Source organism: Rhea americana, unplaced genomic scaffold, assembly GCF_003343005.1.
Source record: "Rhea americana isolate MKP2758 unplaced genomic scaffold, rheAme1 scaffold_84, whole genome shotgun sequence".
Taxonomy (NCBI): Eukaryota; Metazoa; Chordata; class Aves; order Rheiformes; family Rheidae; genus Rhea; species Rhea americana.
Genome location: NW_028187023.1, coordinates 1042597 through 1061302, shown reverse-complemented (window position 1 = coordinate 1061302; position 18706 = coordinate 1042597). Strand labels below are relative to the sequence as shown.

Genomic DNA, 18706 nt, shown 5'->3' with positions numbered 1-18706 from the left:
GTCGTGGCGGTGCCGGGGGAGGGGGGAGCAGAAACACGGCGGCTGTGGCAGGGCCGGGGAGGGGAGGTTTAAACCTCCTTTTCCATCGCCTGCAGCTCGGGGCGGCCGCCCCTGGCTGGCAGCGCATCGCTGGCTTTTCCGTGTGGGGAGACGTGTCGGTTCTCCTTCTCCTGGTCAGTGCTGACTCCCGGGTGATACAGAGCGACTTGCTTTGTGGTAACAGCGCCATCGGAACGAGGCAACGCGCAGCAGTTACTGTGCTCTGCAGCGAGCAGAAATAACAGCTTGTGCGGTGGCCTTCAGCCAAGGATGGGGTCTCTTTTTCTTGCAGTTCCTGACAGAGCTTACAAGACTCTTTCAGAAGTGCAGAACTTCGGGCAGTGTTTTCATAACACTGAAGAAATGTAAGTTTTAAGTTTCCTATCAGGTTAAAGCGATATTGCTTTAAATTGAATTTTTGACGTTGCTAATATCTTTATTAAAAAAGATAGGTAGTCTTAAGTTGGAGTATCTAAAAACAAAAGTGTATTGGCAAAATAGTCAAATTAGTTGCAGCATTAATGATCATAAAATAAGGTTGTATTTTCAATTGTCAGGCAATATGGAGACTTTCAGATTATTAAAACAGTAATTGAATATGTTCATCTTCAGAATTCTGAAAGAGAAGTACAGTATTGCTTTCATTTGCTTATATTTCTTAGGGAAGTTCTGGATAGCTCACCATACATGAAAAGTCAAGCATCATAGGCTGCAGTTTGAAGTGCATGTAAAACAGTGCTGCAGAAACAAGCGATTTCTACAGTTTATCTGTGTTGTAAGGATTTATATTGTTCAGTGGGGTATTTTGGGGGCAGATCTGGTTTATGAAGCAGGTGTTGCTGGGGCCACAGGGAAAGAGACTTCTGGAACAATGTGGCAGCAGTGTCACCTTAGATGTTCTTAGATTCTAGGGGTTTTACAAATCTCAAGAGTTATTTTTAACATCTCAGTCAGGAGGTGCCCAGTGATTTTARAGAAATGTGAGCTGACATTTTTTTTCTTTCTATACAGATGACGGTCGAACAAAACCAGTCCCACGCAAAGGCCATGTAGAAAGTTTTGAACCAGCAGACAATAAGTGTCTTCTAAGAGCAACTGATGGAAAGAAGAAAATTAGTACAGTGGTAAGTGACAGCTTCAGATCAGAATGATTAGCAGCCCTGCTTTGCTCTGATGTAATGTCCCATATTGTAAGTGAAATGTCTTTTGATCTAACTTTTATGCAAATTAACTTCTTAATACTATGAAAAAATTGTATGATAGCTAAACACAGCTGAAACTTGGATGCCAAAGGGTTAAAATTGCTAATGTCTTATGCTTATACTTCACCTCAGCTGTTATAGATGGTGCAACTGAAGTTGTTACAGGTGGTGTAACTGATTATTCACTCTGTATGTATACTGGATTTTGTTTCAGAATGGTATTGCTGGACAGCAGAAAGGGACTGTGCCTGTTGTCAGCAATCTTGGCTGCCATGTTCTGGGTGAAATTCTCTGGAGGGATGGGGGAAACTGCTTTGAGAAAGAGGGATGACATAGGGAAAGGACACAAGACAGGTGGTGTGACTCCAAGGAGAAGAAAGGTACAGGCCAGCTTCAGGTGACACAGGTAGCTTCATAGAATCATAGAATCAGCAAGGTTGGAAGGGACCTCTGGAGATSATCTAGTCCAGCCTCCCCACTCAGCAGGGTCACCTACAGCATGGTAGACAGGGTTGCATCCAGGCAGGCCTTGAAGATCTCTAGAGAAGGAGACTCCACAACCTCTCTGGGCAGCCTGGTCCAGTGCTCCGTCACTCTCACAGGGAAGAAATTCCCCCTYGCGGTCAGGCAGAGCTTCCTGTGCTTCAATTTCTGCCCATTGCCTCTTGTCCTGTCACACGGGACAACTGAAAAGAGTTTGTCCCTGTCCCCTTGACACCCTCCCTTCAGGTACTTGTACACRTTGATAAGATCCCCCCTCAGGCTTCTCTTCCCCAGGCTGAAGAGGCCCAGCTCTCGCAGCCATTCCTCATAGGGCAGGTGCTCCAGCCCTCTGAYCATCTTYGTAGCCCTRYGCTGGACTCTCTGCAGTAGCTYCATGTCTCTCATGTAGTGGGGAGCCCAGAACTGAACACAGTACTTGAGATGACATCCAGGATGAGCTGTTCCATCACCTTTCCAGGGAYGGAGGTGAGGCTGATGGGCCTATAGTTGCCTGGGTCCTGCTTCTTGCCCTTTTTGAAGGCTGGAGTGACACTGGCTTTCTTCCAGTYCTCAGGCACCTCTCYGGTTCTGCAGGACCTTTCGGAGATGATGGAGAGCGGCCTGGCAACAACATCCACCAGCTCCCTCAGTACCCRTSGGTGCATCCCATCCGGGCCCATGGATTTGTGGATGTCTAGCCTGCCCAGAAGGTCTCTAATCCTTTCCTCCTCAACTGAAGGAAAGTCTTCCCTTCTCCAGACTTTCTCCCTCATGTCCAGGCTCTGGGATTCCTGAGGGCTGCCCTTAGCAGTGAAGACTGAAGCAAACAAGGCATTCAATAATTCTGCCTTCTCTGTATCCCTTGTCGCCAGGGCCCCTGCCCCATTCAGTAGCGGGCCCACATTTTCCCGAGTCCTCCTCTTGCTGCTGATGTRTTTGAAGAAGCCCTTCCTGTTGTCCTTGACATCCCTTGCCAGACTCAATTCCAGCTGGGCCTTAGCCTTCCTCGCAGCATCTCTACCTACTCTGGCTGCATTCCTGTAATTCTCCCAAGCAGCCTGTCCCCTCTTCCACACTCTGTGTATTTTCTTCTTCTGTCTGAATTTGGCCAAGAGCTCCTTGCTCACCCAGGCAGGTCTCCTGCCCCTTTTGCTGCACTTCTTACTCATAGGGATGCACCGCTCTKGAGCTTGGAGGAAGTGGTGTTTGAATACTAGCCAGCTCTCCTGGACTCCACTTCCTTCTAGGGCCTTAACGCATGAGACACCACCAATTCGGTCTCTGAAGAGCCTGAAGTCTGCTCTCCTGAACTCCAGGGTTGCAATCCTGCACGTTGCCTTACTTCTTTCCTGCCAGATCCTGAACTCCACCATCTCGTGGTCACTGCAGGCCAGGCTGCCCCCAACCTTCACATCTCTAACCAGTCCCTCTCTGTTAGTAAGGACAAGATCTAGCAGGACACCCTTCCTCGTAGGCTCCTCCACCATCTGTGACAGGAAGTTATCATCAATGCCTTGCAGGAGCCTCCTGGACTGTTTGTGCCTTGCTGTGTAGTCCYTCCAGCAGATGTCAGGGTGGCTGAAGTCTCCCATGAGAACAAGGGCCTGTGATCGTGAGGCTACCTCCAGCTGTCTATAGAAGGCCTCACCAACTTTCTCTTCCTGGTTGGGTGGCCTGTAGTAGACACCCACAACAGTGTCCCCCAGTGCCCCCAAAGGGCATGGCCTGCCCTTTGATCTTCACCCATAAGCTCTTAACTGCCTCCTCCTCCTCCCACCATAGGCAGAGCTCGCATTCCAGTTGCTCTCTAACATAAAGAGCAACTCCACCACCTCGCCTTCCTGGCCTGTCTTTCCTATAAAGCACATATCCATCCATGGCAGCATTCCAGTCATGTGAGCTATCCGACCATGTCTCCATGACTGCGATGAGATCATGGCCCTGCAATCGCACACAGATCTCCAGCTCCTCCTGTTTGTTCCCCATGCTGCGTGCATTGGTGTACAGGCATTTTAAAGAGGTGGTCATGCCTGCAGGTTTCCCAGGAAGGGTGTACAGGGGTCCCCCATAGCCATGTCCCAAACACACATCCACAGCTGCATGCACCCATTGGAGGCGCCCCCAACCCAACTTGTGTTTCGTTGTCTACCCTATCTGTGTGACACCCCCATCCCTGCTCCTTCCTGTCGGCCTAGATGGTTGGCTAAAGGTTGTTACGACCCAGGAAACAATTGTATGTTCCCAGACTGAAACAAGACAAAATGGGTCCATGTTTCCTGCCAAGAGTGTGCGTAAATGGGGTAGACTCGTCTAAGTCTTAATTCCACCTAGCATACCTGAATTGCTTTTTTACAGAGATATTTGTATTTCAGAAAATCTTAACTTTAGATGTAGAAAACCTGATGCGTTCACTTTAAATGAGAGATGAGGAAAGGTTGTAATTGATTTTTTGGGATTCCATCACAGAGGAGAACTAATGAAAATACTACTTTGAGAAGGAGTGGAGAGAAAACAGTCTATAGTATGTTACCCCTGTGCTTGCATCTCCACAAAAAATGTAGATACGGCCCTACAGTRAAACAAAACCTTCCTTAGAATATTTTTCCAGCTTTTCTCCATTTGAAAAAACATGAATTTTGGGGGAGAATTCTAGAGGATTTTGCTCATTTAGTGAGGAGTGGTTTTGATTTTCTAAATTAGTGAAGGCCTCTGACATGTCAGTTCAACCTACCTAGCACTGAATGTGGTGAGTTGGTCCAGCTGCTGCTGAAGAGACTAGATGGTCACTGATGAGTAAATGTGTATTGATATTTAGTTTATAATATATGCCAATTTTTTTCTTGATTAACCTCCAGTATTGCTTTTGTAGGTGAGCTCAAAGGAAGTAAATAAATTCCAGATGGTAAGTTTTGTATGCCTTTTATCTTCCTTTTTTGTAGGTAGTGGGGAGGAGTAGTCAGTAGGAAGCACTGGATAGCTGTGATCTGTTATCTTTCCCGCTAGCTGTGAATGGGTTGATTCAGTACTAAGGTGGCATACAGATTCATCTTAAGACTGTCTGTCTGCACTTGTGTAAAAAAAAAAAAMMAAMMAAAAAAAMCCCACTGTTGTATGTTAGCTAACTTTTTGCACAAGAGCATGATTCTATAACTGAGAATTGAGAGAATGCAGAAACGTATCTGTGAGTAGTAAGTTACATCTAGTGTATTGTCACACAAGTGTGTGTTCTTTCAATGATTCAACTGTTCTTTCAGGCATACTCAAATTTGCTGAGAGCTAACATGGATGGCTTGAAGAAGAAAGACAAGAAAAGCAAAAACAAGAAGAGTAAAGCAACGCAGTGATGGAACAGTGACCTACTATCACTTCAACAGACCAGACCCTTGCTCAAAGCAAAGTCCATTTCCTTTTGAGTTACTTGTCTTTGGCTTTCCTTCCAGCAGGATACTGGGATGTGATCAGTACTTGTGTTTAAACTGAAAGCCAAAAGTGCTTTCTGTGGATTGCTGTATGGCAGGAGTATTTATTTACAGGGTTATACTGAAATAGCTTTACACTCAACTGCCAACTAGTTTTGTACTTACACTGCTGTTTGTTTTGTATTATACAAATAKGCAGTGTAAAACCCATTTGGGGAGTAACACAGGGTGAAGAGAAATGCACAATAACATGAGCAAAGTGATGCTAAAACTGGAGTCTCAGTGACAGTTGCCCAATTTTATAGATAAGCCTCAGTAATACCAGGGAGAGTGGGTGCCAACATATTATCAGGAACAGCAGCTTTCCTGTTTATATCTTACTTTGAGGCACATGTCTACATGATGCAGTGCAGATATCCATAAGGTAGTATGGTGCCTGAGCTCTCACAGAGCTAATCAGCTGTGTCTTTACTCCATGCTGATAAGAGCTCTGCTGAGTGTAGCATGGGTTGGGGGAGGGCAGGACTCTGCACCATGTTCCATTTAGACATGCTTAAAACTGCTCATGTCAACAGAACTTTTTTTTTTTTTTAAAAAAAAGCTTCATCCTTCAACATATTCAGGGATCTGATTTCCCCATACTTCACATCTTAAAGTAGTAGCGTCTTCATAGAAGCAGATGTAAAAGCTGAATATTTAATTGTTCCTATTAAACACAATGAGAAATGGATGTGGTTGTAATGACTGATGTTACTTGCCTCAGCGAACAGCTAGGAATGACAGTTACCTGGGCATACGGGACTGACTCGCTCTTGATGCTACTCTGAGCGTTGCTGTTGCAATTTTTGCAGTTAGTTATAAGAAGTTTGGGGTTTGTCTGTAGAGCTGCTACTTCACATATTTTAACTTTGCCCTCCCATTCACTGCAAGAAAAAGGCTGAAAACATAGGAGGTATTTGATAATGCAGTGAGCCTGCAGTGCTGAAGACAATCATTTAGGTAAGTCAGAGAATGAAGAAAAAGGAGGAGCAAAGTAGGTTAACAGCTGAAAGAGGAGAGAACATAAACACCTGTATGCTTCTGGAAATCCATATCTTTTCTGCACATTCACTCCTGTACTGTAACTAATTTGATGTAAAATACAGAGTTAACTAAGGCTGCTATAGTTCATCTTTAGATTTGCTTAGCTTCTTTTTTTTCCTGACATGCCTGTTACTACCGGGTATAGCTTTAACTATATACAGCCATATAGATAAATCTAAAAAGTCTCGACAGGGAAACTCTTAACTTCCTCATCATTTCTATGTCTGTCTTGAAATAAAAACTTAATCTGTCAACCCTCATGATGAAAGCTAACTCAAAAATTGTCATGCTTCTGAGCACCTGTAGGTTGCTATTTTTTCTTTAAATCCCTAGACTCAGGTCTTCCAAGTCTGAAACAAGCTTTTTCTGAATCAGGCCTGTCTTTATCTCCCAGGAGGCAGCTGCTTGATTTGAATATAAAATTGCAGGCACGACAAGCATAGGCAATAACTTGCAAGTAACTTAAAATCTTAGACCTATTTTTTATATAGAGATTTAAGATTAAATAGTAGTTTAAAAAAGTCTTGTAATATGTATTTCAAGACGCATTCACTAACCAAACCGTCTATTTTGCATGAAGGCCGCCTTCAAAAAAGTTGCTTAAAGCGGTCTTTTAGAGCTGAAGTTAATACATCCTCACTAATCCTTGAACAGAGCTTCTCATTTCAGTACTACTGTTGCAACATTGACATGACAGGCATTCTGAAAATATGTTGTAAGAAAAGTTTCACACCTGCACAGCTGGTAGTTTGCCTTTTGCATAATAAGGGGACAAGAATTACATGGTATCACATAGTGCTGGCTGTTGTCAGACTTTGCTCCTTAAATGACTATAAAACATTTATTTCCACTTTTTTTGAATACATTTACAATTTTATATTACACATGAAATTCAAGTTGGACATGTAAAAAAGGCATTTTAACAGCTTTCTGAAATTTTTATGCAAAAACACTTGTTGTCCGTTAGTGGAAGCATCTTTTAAAAGGATGCTCGAAGCACTAAAACAAAACCTTGTATTCATCTCGGTAACTGTACAGGATAAGTGCAGGAACCCTGCAGGGGGAAGGAAAGAGAGAGGATTTTTAAGTTTGGAACTACACATTCAAAAGCTACTAGAACAAAATGTGGCAAATCTTGGCAATAAGCTTGACAACAGCAAAGAATCAGTAGAAAAGTGGTAACTTTAGTTTTGATCGTCCCTGTGAATTCCCCCTTTATTCTCTTTTCATTTATCTAGCCCATTCAGCTTTTAATCAGTGATCTGTAGGCTATGGCTAAGCAATGCTTTGTAGGGGAGCACGAAACAGGAAAACTTCATCAGGAATGTGTAACATTCTCGGCCAGCATATTAAGAGTCTCTTGCTCAAAGCCCTGCAAGCTACAGAAAAGTGTTTTGATATTTATTTGCCTTAGTAAACATTAAACATGAAGTAATTTTGTTGCATCCTCTTGGAAAGAATCAAGTCAATTTTTAGTCTTATTTAAAGGTTACTTAGTAGTACTTTCAAACTGAACAGAAGTTTAAGAAAACAAATAAATGAAACTCATCATAGGATAAAAATACCAAGTCTCATTTAACTGTCCTAGTACATACAAGTTTAAAATTTGAGGCTTAAAACTGGATGTGCCTAGACAAGAGTGTTTCAGCCTTGCCAGAAACTGACAAGGAGGTTAAGAGTTCAATGTTTTTTGTACTGAGAAACAGGCTTTACTGTATGTGCAGGAAGAGTGTACACTGTATTCACTTAAAGTTGGCAGTCTATTGACTGTGTCAGATTCCATAGCATCCCACAAGTTAGAAGGAACTAAAGGTGCTCAAATTTTGAAAGTCAAGCTGAGTCAGTCCTTTGAGAAAACAAGATTATCATCTAGTAGTAGTATACACAAATGTATATGGTAGTACACATGAATGTAAACTGCACACAACTGTCTGCTGTTCAGTTTTATGAACAAAGCAGCAAATGAGATAATAAAATAGAATACATTTCAAAATCTCTTGAGAAGATTTCCAAAAATGTAGACTTCTGTTTCATGGTAGGGGAAAACAGTACTTAAAGACACATTTCCTTACTGTTTTTTCTTTCCTCCCTTACTGGCAGGAGTTAGGGRAATACAAATTAAGAGCAATTAATTTACTAAAGTTCAAATGCAAAAATAATTAGGAAGTTTTACATATCTAGAATAGCTTAACAAATCTACCTCTTTTCCATTTTGATACTGTAAATTTCATCACAAATTGCTTGTAGGTAAGAGGATCGCTGTTTTGGCCATCGTGAAATCACTTGTCTCACAGTAGCATCAAAGGTTTGTCTATCTCCATCAAACTAAGGAAAACAATTTCACAAGGAATATTGATACAGTATTATATTCTCTTCTGAAATAAACATTTTTTCAGATAGGATTCACTCTTCTGAACATTATGTAATGTCAATGCCCCAACTTAAACAAACAGCCTATCAAAAAGATAGGTTGTTTTTAAACAAAATTCATATAAACAACACTTGCAATTTGGGTTGTTTTCAGAAAATACATTAAGAATGAGACTTGTTAATGATCTTTACACAGTTTAGAAAAGAAAAAGTATGTACGAACTTTAGTATAATGACARTCAGAAGTGAATTAGGCAAGATGACCAGGCCGATTGTGTGTTCCATTTTTTGAAGTAAAATGTGATAAAATGCCTCTACTGTTTGGATAGACCGGATCAACTACGTATTTTGAAAATATTATATTTTCACTGAGGTCTGTATTACTAGCCAAGCACTGCTTCAGAGCAGTAGACATAAAACATGAATGTGAATACCAGATCCACCTCCAGGCCAGATGTCAGAGTTTTTTGGAGGAGTCGTCCTCTCTAATGAGATCTTCTGACTTTAAAGCCATTGCTCTCATTGCAGGAGGGAAAAGAACTTTTTGTTTTTTCTAATCAAGAGATTTCTGAGTTGTTAAAGTGGTCAGCAGAGTACTCATATATCCTCTATTTACCATGGTCTCACTAAGAGATTGTTCAGCTACTGTACTCAAAACAATTGCCTCTGTATTTTGGGTCCTCCTTCATTAATAGCTCCAAGAAAGCTTTTGTTAAACCTGCGTATCAAAGCTTACTGGTTTCTGAGAGGGAGCAGTAAGATTTAATTTAATTTAGTTATTCTTAAGAGAAACCTCAAGCTTTGGATTAAGACCTCCTGATGGTATCTGTGTATTTGGCAAAATGATTTTTCTAGCCTCATTCAAGCCCTTTGGCTAAAAAAGKCTTTGGAGTTTTAAAGCCCAATACAAACTCCTTAGGCCAGGAAGGAAAGAATATTTTGGGTGATCTTTACAYTCAACTCCATTCAGGTCGAAACTTAAAATCTGTTGTTCAATTAGGGTTTCAGTTAGAGTTTCAAAGACAATACTTAACTGCTTACCTCTAATGATAAGAAGTGTATCACAGTTTCTTTTGGCAGATCTATCTGAAAAAATAATATAAAAGAATCACATATTTAACAGTTCYTATTCCTGTTGTCAATTTTCCAACTTGAGATTATCTGTATAAAAAGGGAGTCAGAAATTCTGATTTCCACAGAGGAACCCATACTGACAGAACTGAGAATTTGCCAGTTTGCCAAGCTGTTCATGAAAGATTTCTTTAGAGAAAGCTACAAATAGGCAAACATGTTTGTTCTTTGAAAAGCATGTACCATTTTAAAGTTCTTTGTGATATGACCAGCAAAGGCTAAAAGTTATACACAAAAGCCACGTTGGTTTAAATGTAATAGCACATCTAGGAGGAACAATTTACTAAATTTTCTACCAATGTAGCTGGGATAAGTATAGCTTAAAATTTTACAACTAAACACTTGTTTAACAAGTATTTTATTCCGTGCAACTYCTTAATACCCACAATAGGAAATATTTTTCAAGCATCAAACAAACATGATGTGGGTCYTTATTTTAGCCAGTCTTTTGGTTATGTTTGCTATCTCTAAAGTAAGACTAATGGAAGTAATTTGTTCCCAAATAGCAATTGCATCACCCAATTCAATTAAGGGTTTGAAAGTAATGCATGCTTCTGCAAAATACTTACTGCTAAAATCTCAATCTCRCTTGTTTTCTGCTGCAGGCTAGAAATGAATGTCTGAAGTCTTGTTTGTATCTGCCAACAAAAGATGGGCAAAATTAAAAYGCATACTGCTTCTGTGACACAGGTTGGGAACATTTATTTTCTATTTGACAGATTATGAGAAAAAGAAGAGGCTGCTTCTAACACAACATATAGATTTGATCTTATTTAAGCTAAAATTTAAATTTAACATAACTTTTGGTAACAAATCCATAATAATCCTTGATRAATTGACAGCAAGGCGAGTGTGGCTGAACCACCCTTGCTGCAATAGGAAAGATTTGACAATATGGTACTATACTAAAGCAGAAAGTCAGAACTGCATGTTATGTTGTGAATTCTTGCATACGTAGATCAAAACCGCATTTCTATTTATGTGCATTAGATTAGTTTTCAGAGGAATGTGATACACTGGATATGTTGAATTGTCTCTAGCTAAAGGAAGATGACTAATCTGAGGGCAATTTCAAAGTATGTGCCTCATGCCTTGTAATGCTTTTTTCAGAGCAAACTATAATCCTGCAAACATAGCATCTTACAGAAACAGCTGCAAGAAGTAGGTTTACAAGAAGTAGGAAATTCTAGAACCACTGTCCACCTTACAGTGAAATTTCCATAATGACAGCTGTGCCACAGCAATGTTACAGGTAATCCCCAAGATCCTAAACATTAAAAAAAATTTTCCTCACCTTCCACCCTCTGTGTTGTTTCCAGTCTCTTTTATGAATAAAGAATAAACAGAATGTAAACAAGTAATTTATGTGCTATGGAAAATGTGAATTCCAACATTCCTTAACTTCTCAGGAATAATTCTTAATACTTATTTGATTTGTGTGYACATGTACCTGAATTTCTTGACGACGCCTGGCACTGGCAGATAATTTTTCAGGAGCTATAACACTAACATTAGGCACTATAAGAGTTCCATGAGAGTCAGACACACCTAAGATGCAAACATATAGTTTTGGAATACATTCTGTGTTCATACAAGAAATAACAAGAAGCAGGAAATTCACAAATATTAATCATCTAAGAACTATATAGCATAGGGTCCAAAGGTCACTAAAGAAACAAAGTCAGTCAAGTAGATAGGRTAGTGGAACATCTGCAAGTAGATTCCCAATTTGTGACTTTGGGAGCAATAAAAAATTTGGTATTTTAGATCAGTATTCCCTAAAATTAACACAAGGTTCCAAATGAAACAAAGTATTCTACAGAGAACTACAGTATATTTAATATCAAAAAGAAAAGCAATTAAAAGAAAGAGGCAATGATTAATGCTTAGTCCAATAGCAGATGCAATGAAAAAAAAATAGATCAGCAATTGCTTCTTTTGAAATCAAAGTTGTCACTTTAGTTAATCACAGAAAAAAACTGAGTTAAGTGTGGCAACCTCTGTCCCACTGTTATAAAAGAAAAAAATAAGTTTTTCTTAAACCAAAAACAAGAGAACACCCTATACAAGCATTTATTACAATTCTAAAGATAATTATCAAAAACCTCAAACCTTATTTTATGCACRTAGCAACTACTTAATTCTTTTTGTAAGCAAAATTCAGTTATCAGTAAGGAGTGCAAATCTGTGGTTAGCTATATAAAGGTATTCTCACTTGAAGAAAAAAAAAATCGGAGCAGAACAGTAGTTCAAAGGGCATGAGTCTCAAGACTCACAATCACAAACCATCATTTTTCATCAAGATGACATTTAACTTCTCTAACCAAAACATGTTCATGTTTTGCTTTTTTTTTCCCTCGCTCCAAAATCACTGCAGCAATGAATGCTTATATGGAGAATGTTCTATCTGTTGTTCTGAGCAATTATATTTTATTAGTTTGGAGAAAAATTCAGTTTTGGATTGCTCAGGACAACATTTGAGATCAGAATAAAGTGTCTCCAAGCAGATATACTACTGGAAAACATTTTATTCCTTTGTCTTTGGCAATACATTTAAAATTATGATCCAACAAATACTTCTTACAAACAATATTTCAACAGAGGCAGAAATTAACGTGTATTTTCTATAACAAGAGATAAAATACCTGAAATATTAGAAAATGATCCCTTTTGATTTTGTACTGAAAGATTATCTGAGGTTTCTCTAAAAATAAAAGAGAAAGAGAGGGAAAAAAATTTACATAATGAAAGAATATTGCAATAGCTCTGGGTTCCAGATTATCATACAAGTATCCTTATTTTACTCCAACAGTTGAAGAAATTTATGGAAATTCCCAGCACTTATCTGCATATTAGGTTTTCTATTCTGGAGCTGGTAGGAAAGCATACGAAAGAACTGCATTATAGAATCTCATCTAGCATGTCCAGCAGACTACACAAATAATCCAGTGCCAATAGTCCAGCAATCCTTAAGTTTCCCATGGATACAAAAAACTCCTGTGCTTCCTGTCCTCCAACAATGATCTGAATCCTATATGCTAGGAAGTAGTATAAGCAATATTCTCTCTGAATGTGAATTCAATCTACAACTTTTTAAGGATTTCTATGAGCTAATACTAAAGCATCAAAGTAATATTATTTAGTAATTATTAAATTACTGCAAATTAAAAGCAGCTTTCAATTACTAGTTTGAATCATTTTACTTTCCAAAATCTTATCCTTTATGGAATAAAATCAAAGTTTAAGTGAGTTTTTCTTAAAATTATTTAATCAAAATAGCATGCAACCACTTGTAAATTTGACTGCTAATGTTCACTTGTTATGCTACTTACCTACTACATCTTTCATCACAGATTTTAGTTTTCAGTTTCTGGACCAGGTGATCTACTAAGTCAGATTCTAAAATCCTTTTCTCCGTCTGTCTTTCCTTCTCAAAAGATTTCACCTATGATGTAATTCAGTGATTCTTAGATTGCTAATTCTTAAAACTACATGTGAATAAATGTCTCAAATTTAAAAAAACATTAAAAGTGAAGCAGCCAAAGGGAAGAAACTATCATCATTACCAAGCAATTATTGCCAATTAAATCTTTGATTTAATTAGATGCTTTTGCAACCAATTTCCTATGCATTTCCAAAACTTTAACTTGCTTGGCTATTCRTGTTTAATATATGATAATTAATTTTGAAGAGAACAGTTTATAGCTGTAAGTATTACATTAATAAAAGCATATATAGATTTGGACTTTTTTTAGTTAAGGGATTATTCTGCAGTTGTGCTTGGTTTCCAGTTTGCCACAGTTAGTTACAGTCAGACATTCAAACAATTTATCTGCTCCAGCTTTATCAGGAGAAGATCTATCAGTCACAATGCCATTCAACTTGTTATCATGCTCTTTGGTGGTTTTGCTCTGATAAAGCCATATTAAAAAAATGCTCTGCAAGAGTCTCATGGAAGGCATAGATACATCTCATTCTCATCATCAAAATCTACTTGTTCATAATGTTACTGGACAGTTATTTGTTCTGTTACAATGAGAAATGAATGAATAACCTGTTAGTAAATAGAAAATATTTTAGTAACACAGACTGGCTAGATCACAYGGCTGTGCCAAATCTTGTCAAATGATTACTTTTTTTCATTAAATTAATACAGATCTTTTTCATAATGATACAGAATCAAGGATATTTTAGAAATGTTCACTTCTTTTTTAGATTTACAGTTTGGTTATATTTGTTTTGTAACTGTAGAAAGCTGTCAACTGGAAAGAAGGCTGAGTCAATTCATTTCAAAGTTTCAAAGAAATCTGAGACAATGGAAAACTTCTTCCACATAAAGACACATTGATAACTTAAAGTGAAGCAATGTTTGCACTAACTTGAAGACTTTTTCTCCTAGTTAAGGAGGCTGATGAGTAASAGTGTAATGGAGAGACAAGAAGCAGACTTTTTCAGAATTTTCTACTACTTAGTAACTGAAACTGAACCTGAATTCTATCTACATCAATCTTTTATACAAAATGTAGTTTATGATCATATAAAGTGCAGAACAACAGATTATAAATCTGAAACACCAACAAACATCTTCCTGGCCCACGCTTACCTTTACRTGACTTCCTTCTTTATCAGACACAAGAGCCACATATGTAATTCCAGAGCATCTGCAATATTCCTGTAATTCTTCCTGGGACTAAGACAAGATGGGGTGGGGAGAATGGAACAGAAATTTGGCAGATTATAAAATGATCACTTACATAACTAAGTCTCCTGTCCTCAGTTAAAATAACTTGATATGCAGTAGGTGCACTGAGTATATCATCTTTTGAGTGAGGAATGCTTTATTAACAAGTCCAGGAGGTACAACTTCATTATGGATACATTTATCTACCAGATGCTCCTTAAAAATTGAAATCTGGCTAAGTCTACACTAGATAGACAGGAWGTCCTGGGGTTAGCCCTGTGGTCATAGTGGCAGCGGTTGCAGGGCAGCATAGGATAGAGGCAAAAACTACCCAAATCTTCATCCCTTAAAAACTGCAAAAGGAGGAAAACCCATAGATCATAGATAAAGCATAATAATCTGGAACAGAGGAATCAAAACTGTGGAAAATGCTATGCTGAAAGAGTACTAAAAAGTCAGCAAGCAACTGAATGGCTCAAAACTGTCTCTTCCACAGCACATGATTCAGAGCAGGTGACTCAGTGGTTTTTCTTTTGTTAGTCACCAGCTGACATACTTAAAGCTGAACCAGAATAATAATCTTCTAATATCTACAACCACTATTAAAAGCTACTTCAGTTCACATACATAGACAGAAGCTGTACCTGGGACCAGTCATACATTATTTCAGCTGGAATTCCTGCAGTCCAGAGTTTCTGAACAATATTGATAGCTCTACCCATTGACATCTGACCAGCACTTACAACCAGAAGGTCACATGAGCTGACAGAAACCTGAAATAGAAGTAAAAACAAGGGGGGCAATATTAGCAACCAGACCTCCTTTTTCCCAATATAAAGCAATCAATGTAACAAAGGAAGATATACATTATTATATTTCAAAGTGAATCAATCTGAAATAGAGAGTTAGATTCACCTCTTTTTAGAGCCACCATATTCCTAAGTGTGTTTGAAAGTAATCATTTCGCTGAACCTTGCTCTTTGAMAAATACGGCATCTTTACAGACAACCTCAGCTGCAAAGTATCCTAGCCTTTCCTTTCTTTTCTTCCTGCCTTGCTTAGCTATGTTAATTTTTTCTTATAAAGCAAAATTTAAATAAAATACACATTCCACAGCAAAGTGAAATTGTGTGATGTACAGAGCAGTATATTTTCTTAAGGTCCCTTCCACCTCCAATCGTTTTATATAGGGGGAGAAGTGATARGGGCAAAATAACACTTACTAGCTAAACGTTTAGCATGGTATTCTTCTGTCTGAAATAGGACTTTTTCCTCTTAGACTATACATTGTTTAAATTAAAAGACCTGAAAGTCCCTCTCTTCCCTGAATTCTTATTTTATTAAAAAAATTCTATGTAGAGAAACACAGATGAAAACAGGTCATAGTGATGCTTGCTGTCTATTTCAGTTTAGCATTATTTTGTATGAGCTTCTCATTTTTTTTTCCCYTTTTGTGGCTATGAGTAGGTTACTGAAATGTCAGGACTAAAAAACAAACAAACAAACACTGAAAACATACAGAATCCTCCATGCTGGAAACAGCAGCAGTTATTCTATCTATAGCTATGCTGACTCCAACAGCTGAAGGAACTGGTCCTACTGTCTGTGGTCCTCTAAATTGTGGTATCTGAAAACAAGACAAAAAAACCCAAACAAACAAACAAAAAAACCCAAATGTAGTTATCTTTGCAAAATGTCAAGAAGATTCTTCTGTGTGTTTTTTTTTTTTTAGTTCATTAAAAGACATGAGCACATACCAGATGATCATATCTCCCCCCAGCAGCAAGAATTTCAGGCACAGTTCTTTGTCTTCTTCTAATGTATGCTATAAACTGAAAGATAATACCATTGTGCTGCTGTATTTTGTAAACTAGTCCCAGATTTATAGAAACCTGTAAAATATAAATGAGTATGTGTCTTGTACCATTATCACTGGTAAATGTAATTCATTTCCTATTAGCACTATGCATTAAAAACACTATTTTCATGTAAAGACGACATATAACACTGACAGCGCCAAAAACTTAAAATGCAATTAATAATTGGGACAGAATGCTTTGAACTTAACGCATCACAAGAGAACTACAGCATAAAACCCAAATAGCAAGCCTCAGGGAAGGTGTGAGAGTATGTAAAACTCTCAGTAACCATCACCTTTTCCCATTTYTGAAAATACTTATAGGTTATTTCAAAGTTTTAAAATCCTTTATGTTCTGGATAATGCCTTCAATCTTGGCTGAAAACCTATGTATAACAATTAAGTGAAAACTAAGCCAGAGACTTTGGACATGAAAAGACCTTATTCTGAAAATTACTATTACTTGTCATCAAAACACATTTTGATTTGTTTGTTTGTTTTTTTCTCTTCTAAAATACCAGTAATTTGCTTCCTGGAAAATGACAAGATCTAGTCATCTGTAAATCAATTTATTTATTAGCAGAATATTTCACAAACCTGAAGTTTTATTCCAAGTTGCTTTAACAGACCAATGATTTCCTCTAGATCCTTCATGCCATGCTTCAAGAGCTGAGTCACACCTGTTTTTTGTTTTATCATTGTGTTTAAAAATGGAAATACATTACTTGGCTCTCCTTTCTGCTCAATAAATCTGTAGAGTCGAGAAAGCTGAAAACAAAAATAAAATAAAAGCAAATATATACAGCATCACGTACAGTGCCCAAATAGGTAACATCTGAAAAATAAAAAATATTTGACACAGTGTGGGTAAAATAACTACATTTTTCACTCCTGTTACCTAGCAGCCTGATTTTACCTAGTAACTTGAGAAAAGGAATAGACAAGCAAAAATCTCATGTCCAGAAGTCCACTTCAACTCTCATTAGGCACATKAACCAGTATTTGCAGACAATTATTTTAAATTTTCTCTAAGTTTGTTTTACTAAATATCATTGCACAGTATTTCATTTACTCTTTAATTATTTCCAGAGTCTGAAAAACACATTTAAGAGAAGAGAGAAAACTCGAATGTATCAATACTGACTTATAGAGAGAGCAGAGAACAGTCACATCACTTCCAAAGAGACTGATCTATTTTGGACAGTAATTGCAATAATTTATCTTTCTTCCTGTGATTGAGTAAATTTTAAAGCAAAAAAAAAAAAAATACAACTGTTTTTTGCCAAGTTACAAGGAAATTAAAACTGAAATAAAATTACTTACACTACTTGAAGGGAGAGAGAGATTACAGAATTTGGCTTCTACTTCTCTTTTAGTTAGCTTTTCAGTCTACAACACAGGGAACAGATTCAAACACATATTTTGAACAACTGAGTTACAAACAAGAAGAAAACTACTATTGCTGAGAAGAATTAAAACATAAACAATGGTTGTCTTTATGAACTGCAATAGTATCATGAAAGAACAAAAATGTTAAATAACCCTCTTCCACGTATCTCTTATAGTGAGGTTATATTTGGCTTGGTTACTTCAACAACAAAAAACCCAACTTTTTTGAAAAGCACTGCTGAATAAATAAATACAAAGGAATACTGAAATGCTCATGTAAATTAATAAAAAAGATTTAAAAAACAATTGAAGAGAATTAATAAAAAAGATGCATTTTGTTGAGATTTACACACTCCCCTATCATTCAAATGAAATTATGTTCTCTGCTTATGAAGTGGAAATACTCGCACTCTATTAAGAAACAGYTGCACTAAATTTTCTATTTAAATAGAAACTCTAAAATTTTAGTTTGCCTACTACTTCTTATTATATAAGTGAATAATTTTCTCATAAATACACATTTAAATTTTATCTTAAAATATCCCAATCCAGAAGAAACAGAAGTTATTAATATATATTTGTACCTTGAATTTATTCAGCCTTTAAGTATATCAATACGTGTTCCTTGGTAAGCTGGCAATACTCTATTACATATTTTTAAAGACAGCCCCACAGAATAACCTACTTTACAGTGATGAATACAAAGATTAGTTGAATAACTAGTATCTTACCACAGCATCATACAGAATGATGTAGACTTGATTGAGTTTATCCTCTGGTATCCCACAGTGTAGAAGTATAGCCTTCAGTAAGGCAGTATGGTTCAAGTAAATACTATAATTTCTTTCCTGTCAAAGTGTACGAAAAAACCCAAGTAACAGAGACATTATTTCAACAACAGTGTAAAGATTCAAAGAGAAAACAGAAAATTCTGTAGTTTTTGAGGTTAAAGGAACTATTCTTTTTAAAGACATTTGACTAAATATTAAAATCTTAGGATAGAAGAAGAGTAAAAAATATTAAAAATGTTATTAACCAAAGAGTATCATTA

The 18706-nt window shown here is 37.4% G+C and overlaps 2 protein-coding genes across 2 annotated transcripts in view; one reads left to right on the top strand and one right to left on the bottom strand.

Moving 5' to 3' along the window:
* SRP14 (signal recognition particle 14) overlaps positions 1–5873 on the top strand; it is a 6638-nt gene extending 765 nt beyond the window's left edge. Inside the window, exons 2-5 of the mRNA XM_085323350.1 lie at positions 222–404; positions 1051–1163; positions 4594–4626; positions 4979–5873. Of these exons, the coding sequence (XP_085179476.1) occupies positions 222–404; positions 1051–1163; positions 4594–4626; positions 4979–5068 (419 nt within the window). The 3' untranslated portion in view covers positions 5069–5873. The remainder of the gene's footprint in view (positions 1–221; positions 405–1050; positions 1164–4593; positions 4627–4978) is intronic.
* Positions 5874–6785: 912 nt separating this feature from the next.
* EIF2AK4 (eukaryotic translation initiation factor 2 alpha kinase 4) overlaps positions 6786–18706 on the bottom strand; it is a 41742-nt gene continuing 29821 nt past the window's right edge. The window contains exons 26-39 of the mRNA XM_085323349.1: positions 18387–18503; positions 17590–17655; positions 16864–17034; positions 16166–16300; positions 15928–16035; positions 15053–15181; positions 14331–14417; positions 13060–13172; positions 12373–12431; positions 11178–11275; positions 10297–10365; positions 9638–9682; positions 8427–8551; positions 6786–7280 (exon numbers count right to left, since the gene is read on the bottom strand). Coding sequence (XP_085179475.1) covers positions 7226–7280; positions 8427–8551; positions 9638–9682; positions 10297–10365; positions 11178–11275; positions 12373–12431; positions 13060–13172; positions 14331–14417; positions 15053–15181; positions 15928–16035; positions 16166–16300; positions 16864–17034; positions 17590–17655; positions 18387–18503 — 1377 coding nt within the window. The 3' untranslated portion in view covers positions 6786–7225. The remainder of the gene's footprint in view (positions 7281–8426; positions 8552–9637; positions 9683–10296; positions 10366–11177; positions 11276–12372; positions 12432–13059; positions 13173–14330; positions 14418–15052; positions 15182–15927; positions 16036–16165; positions 16301–16863; positions 17035–17589; positions 17656–18386; positions 18504–18706) is intronic.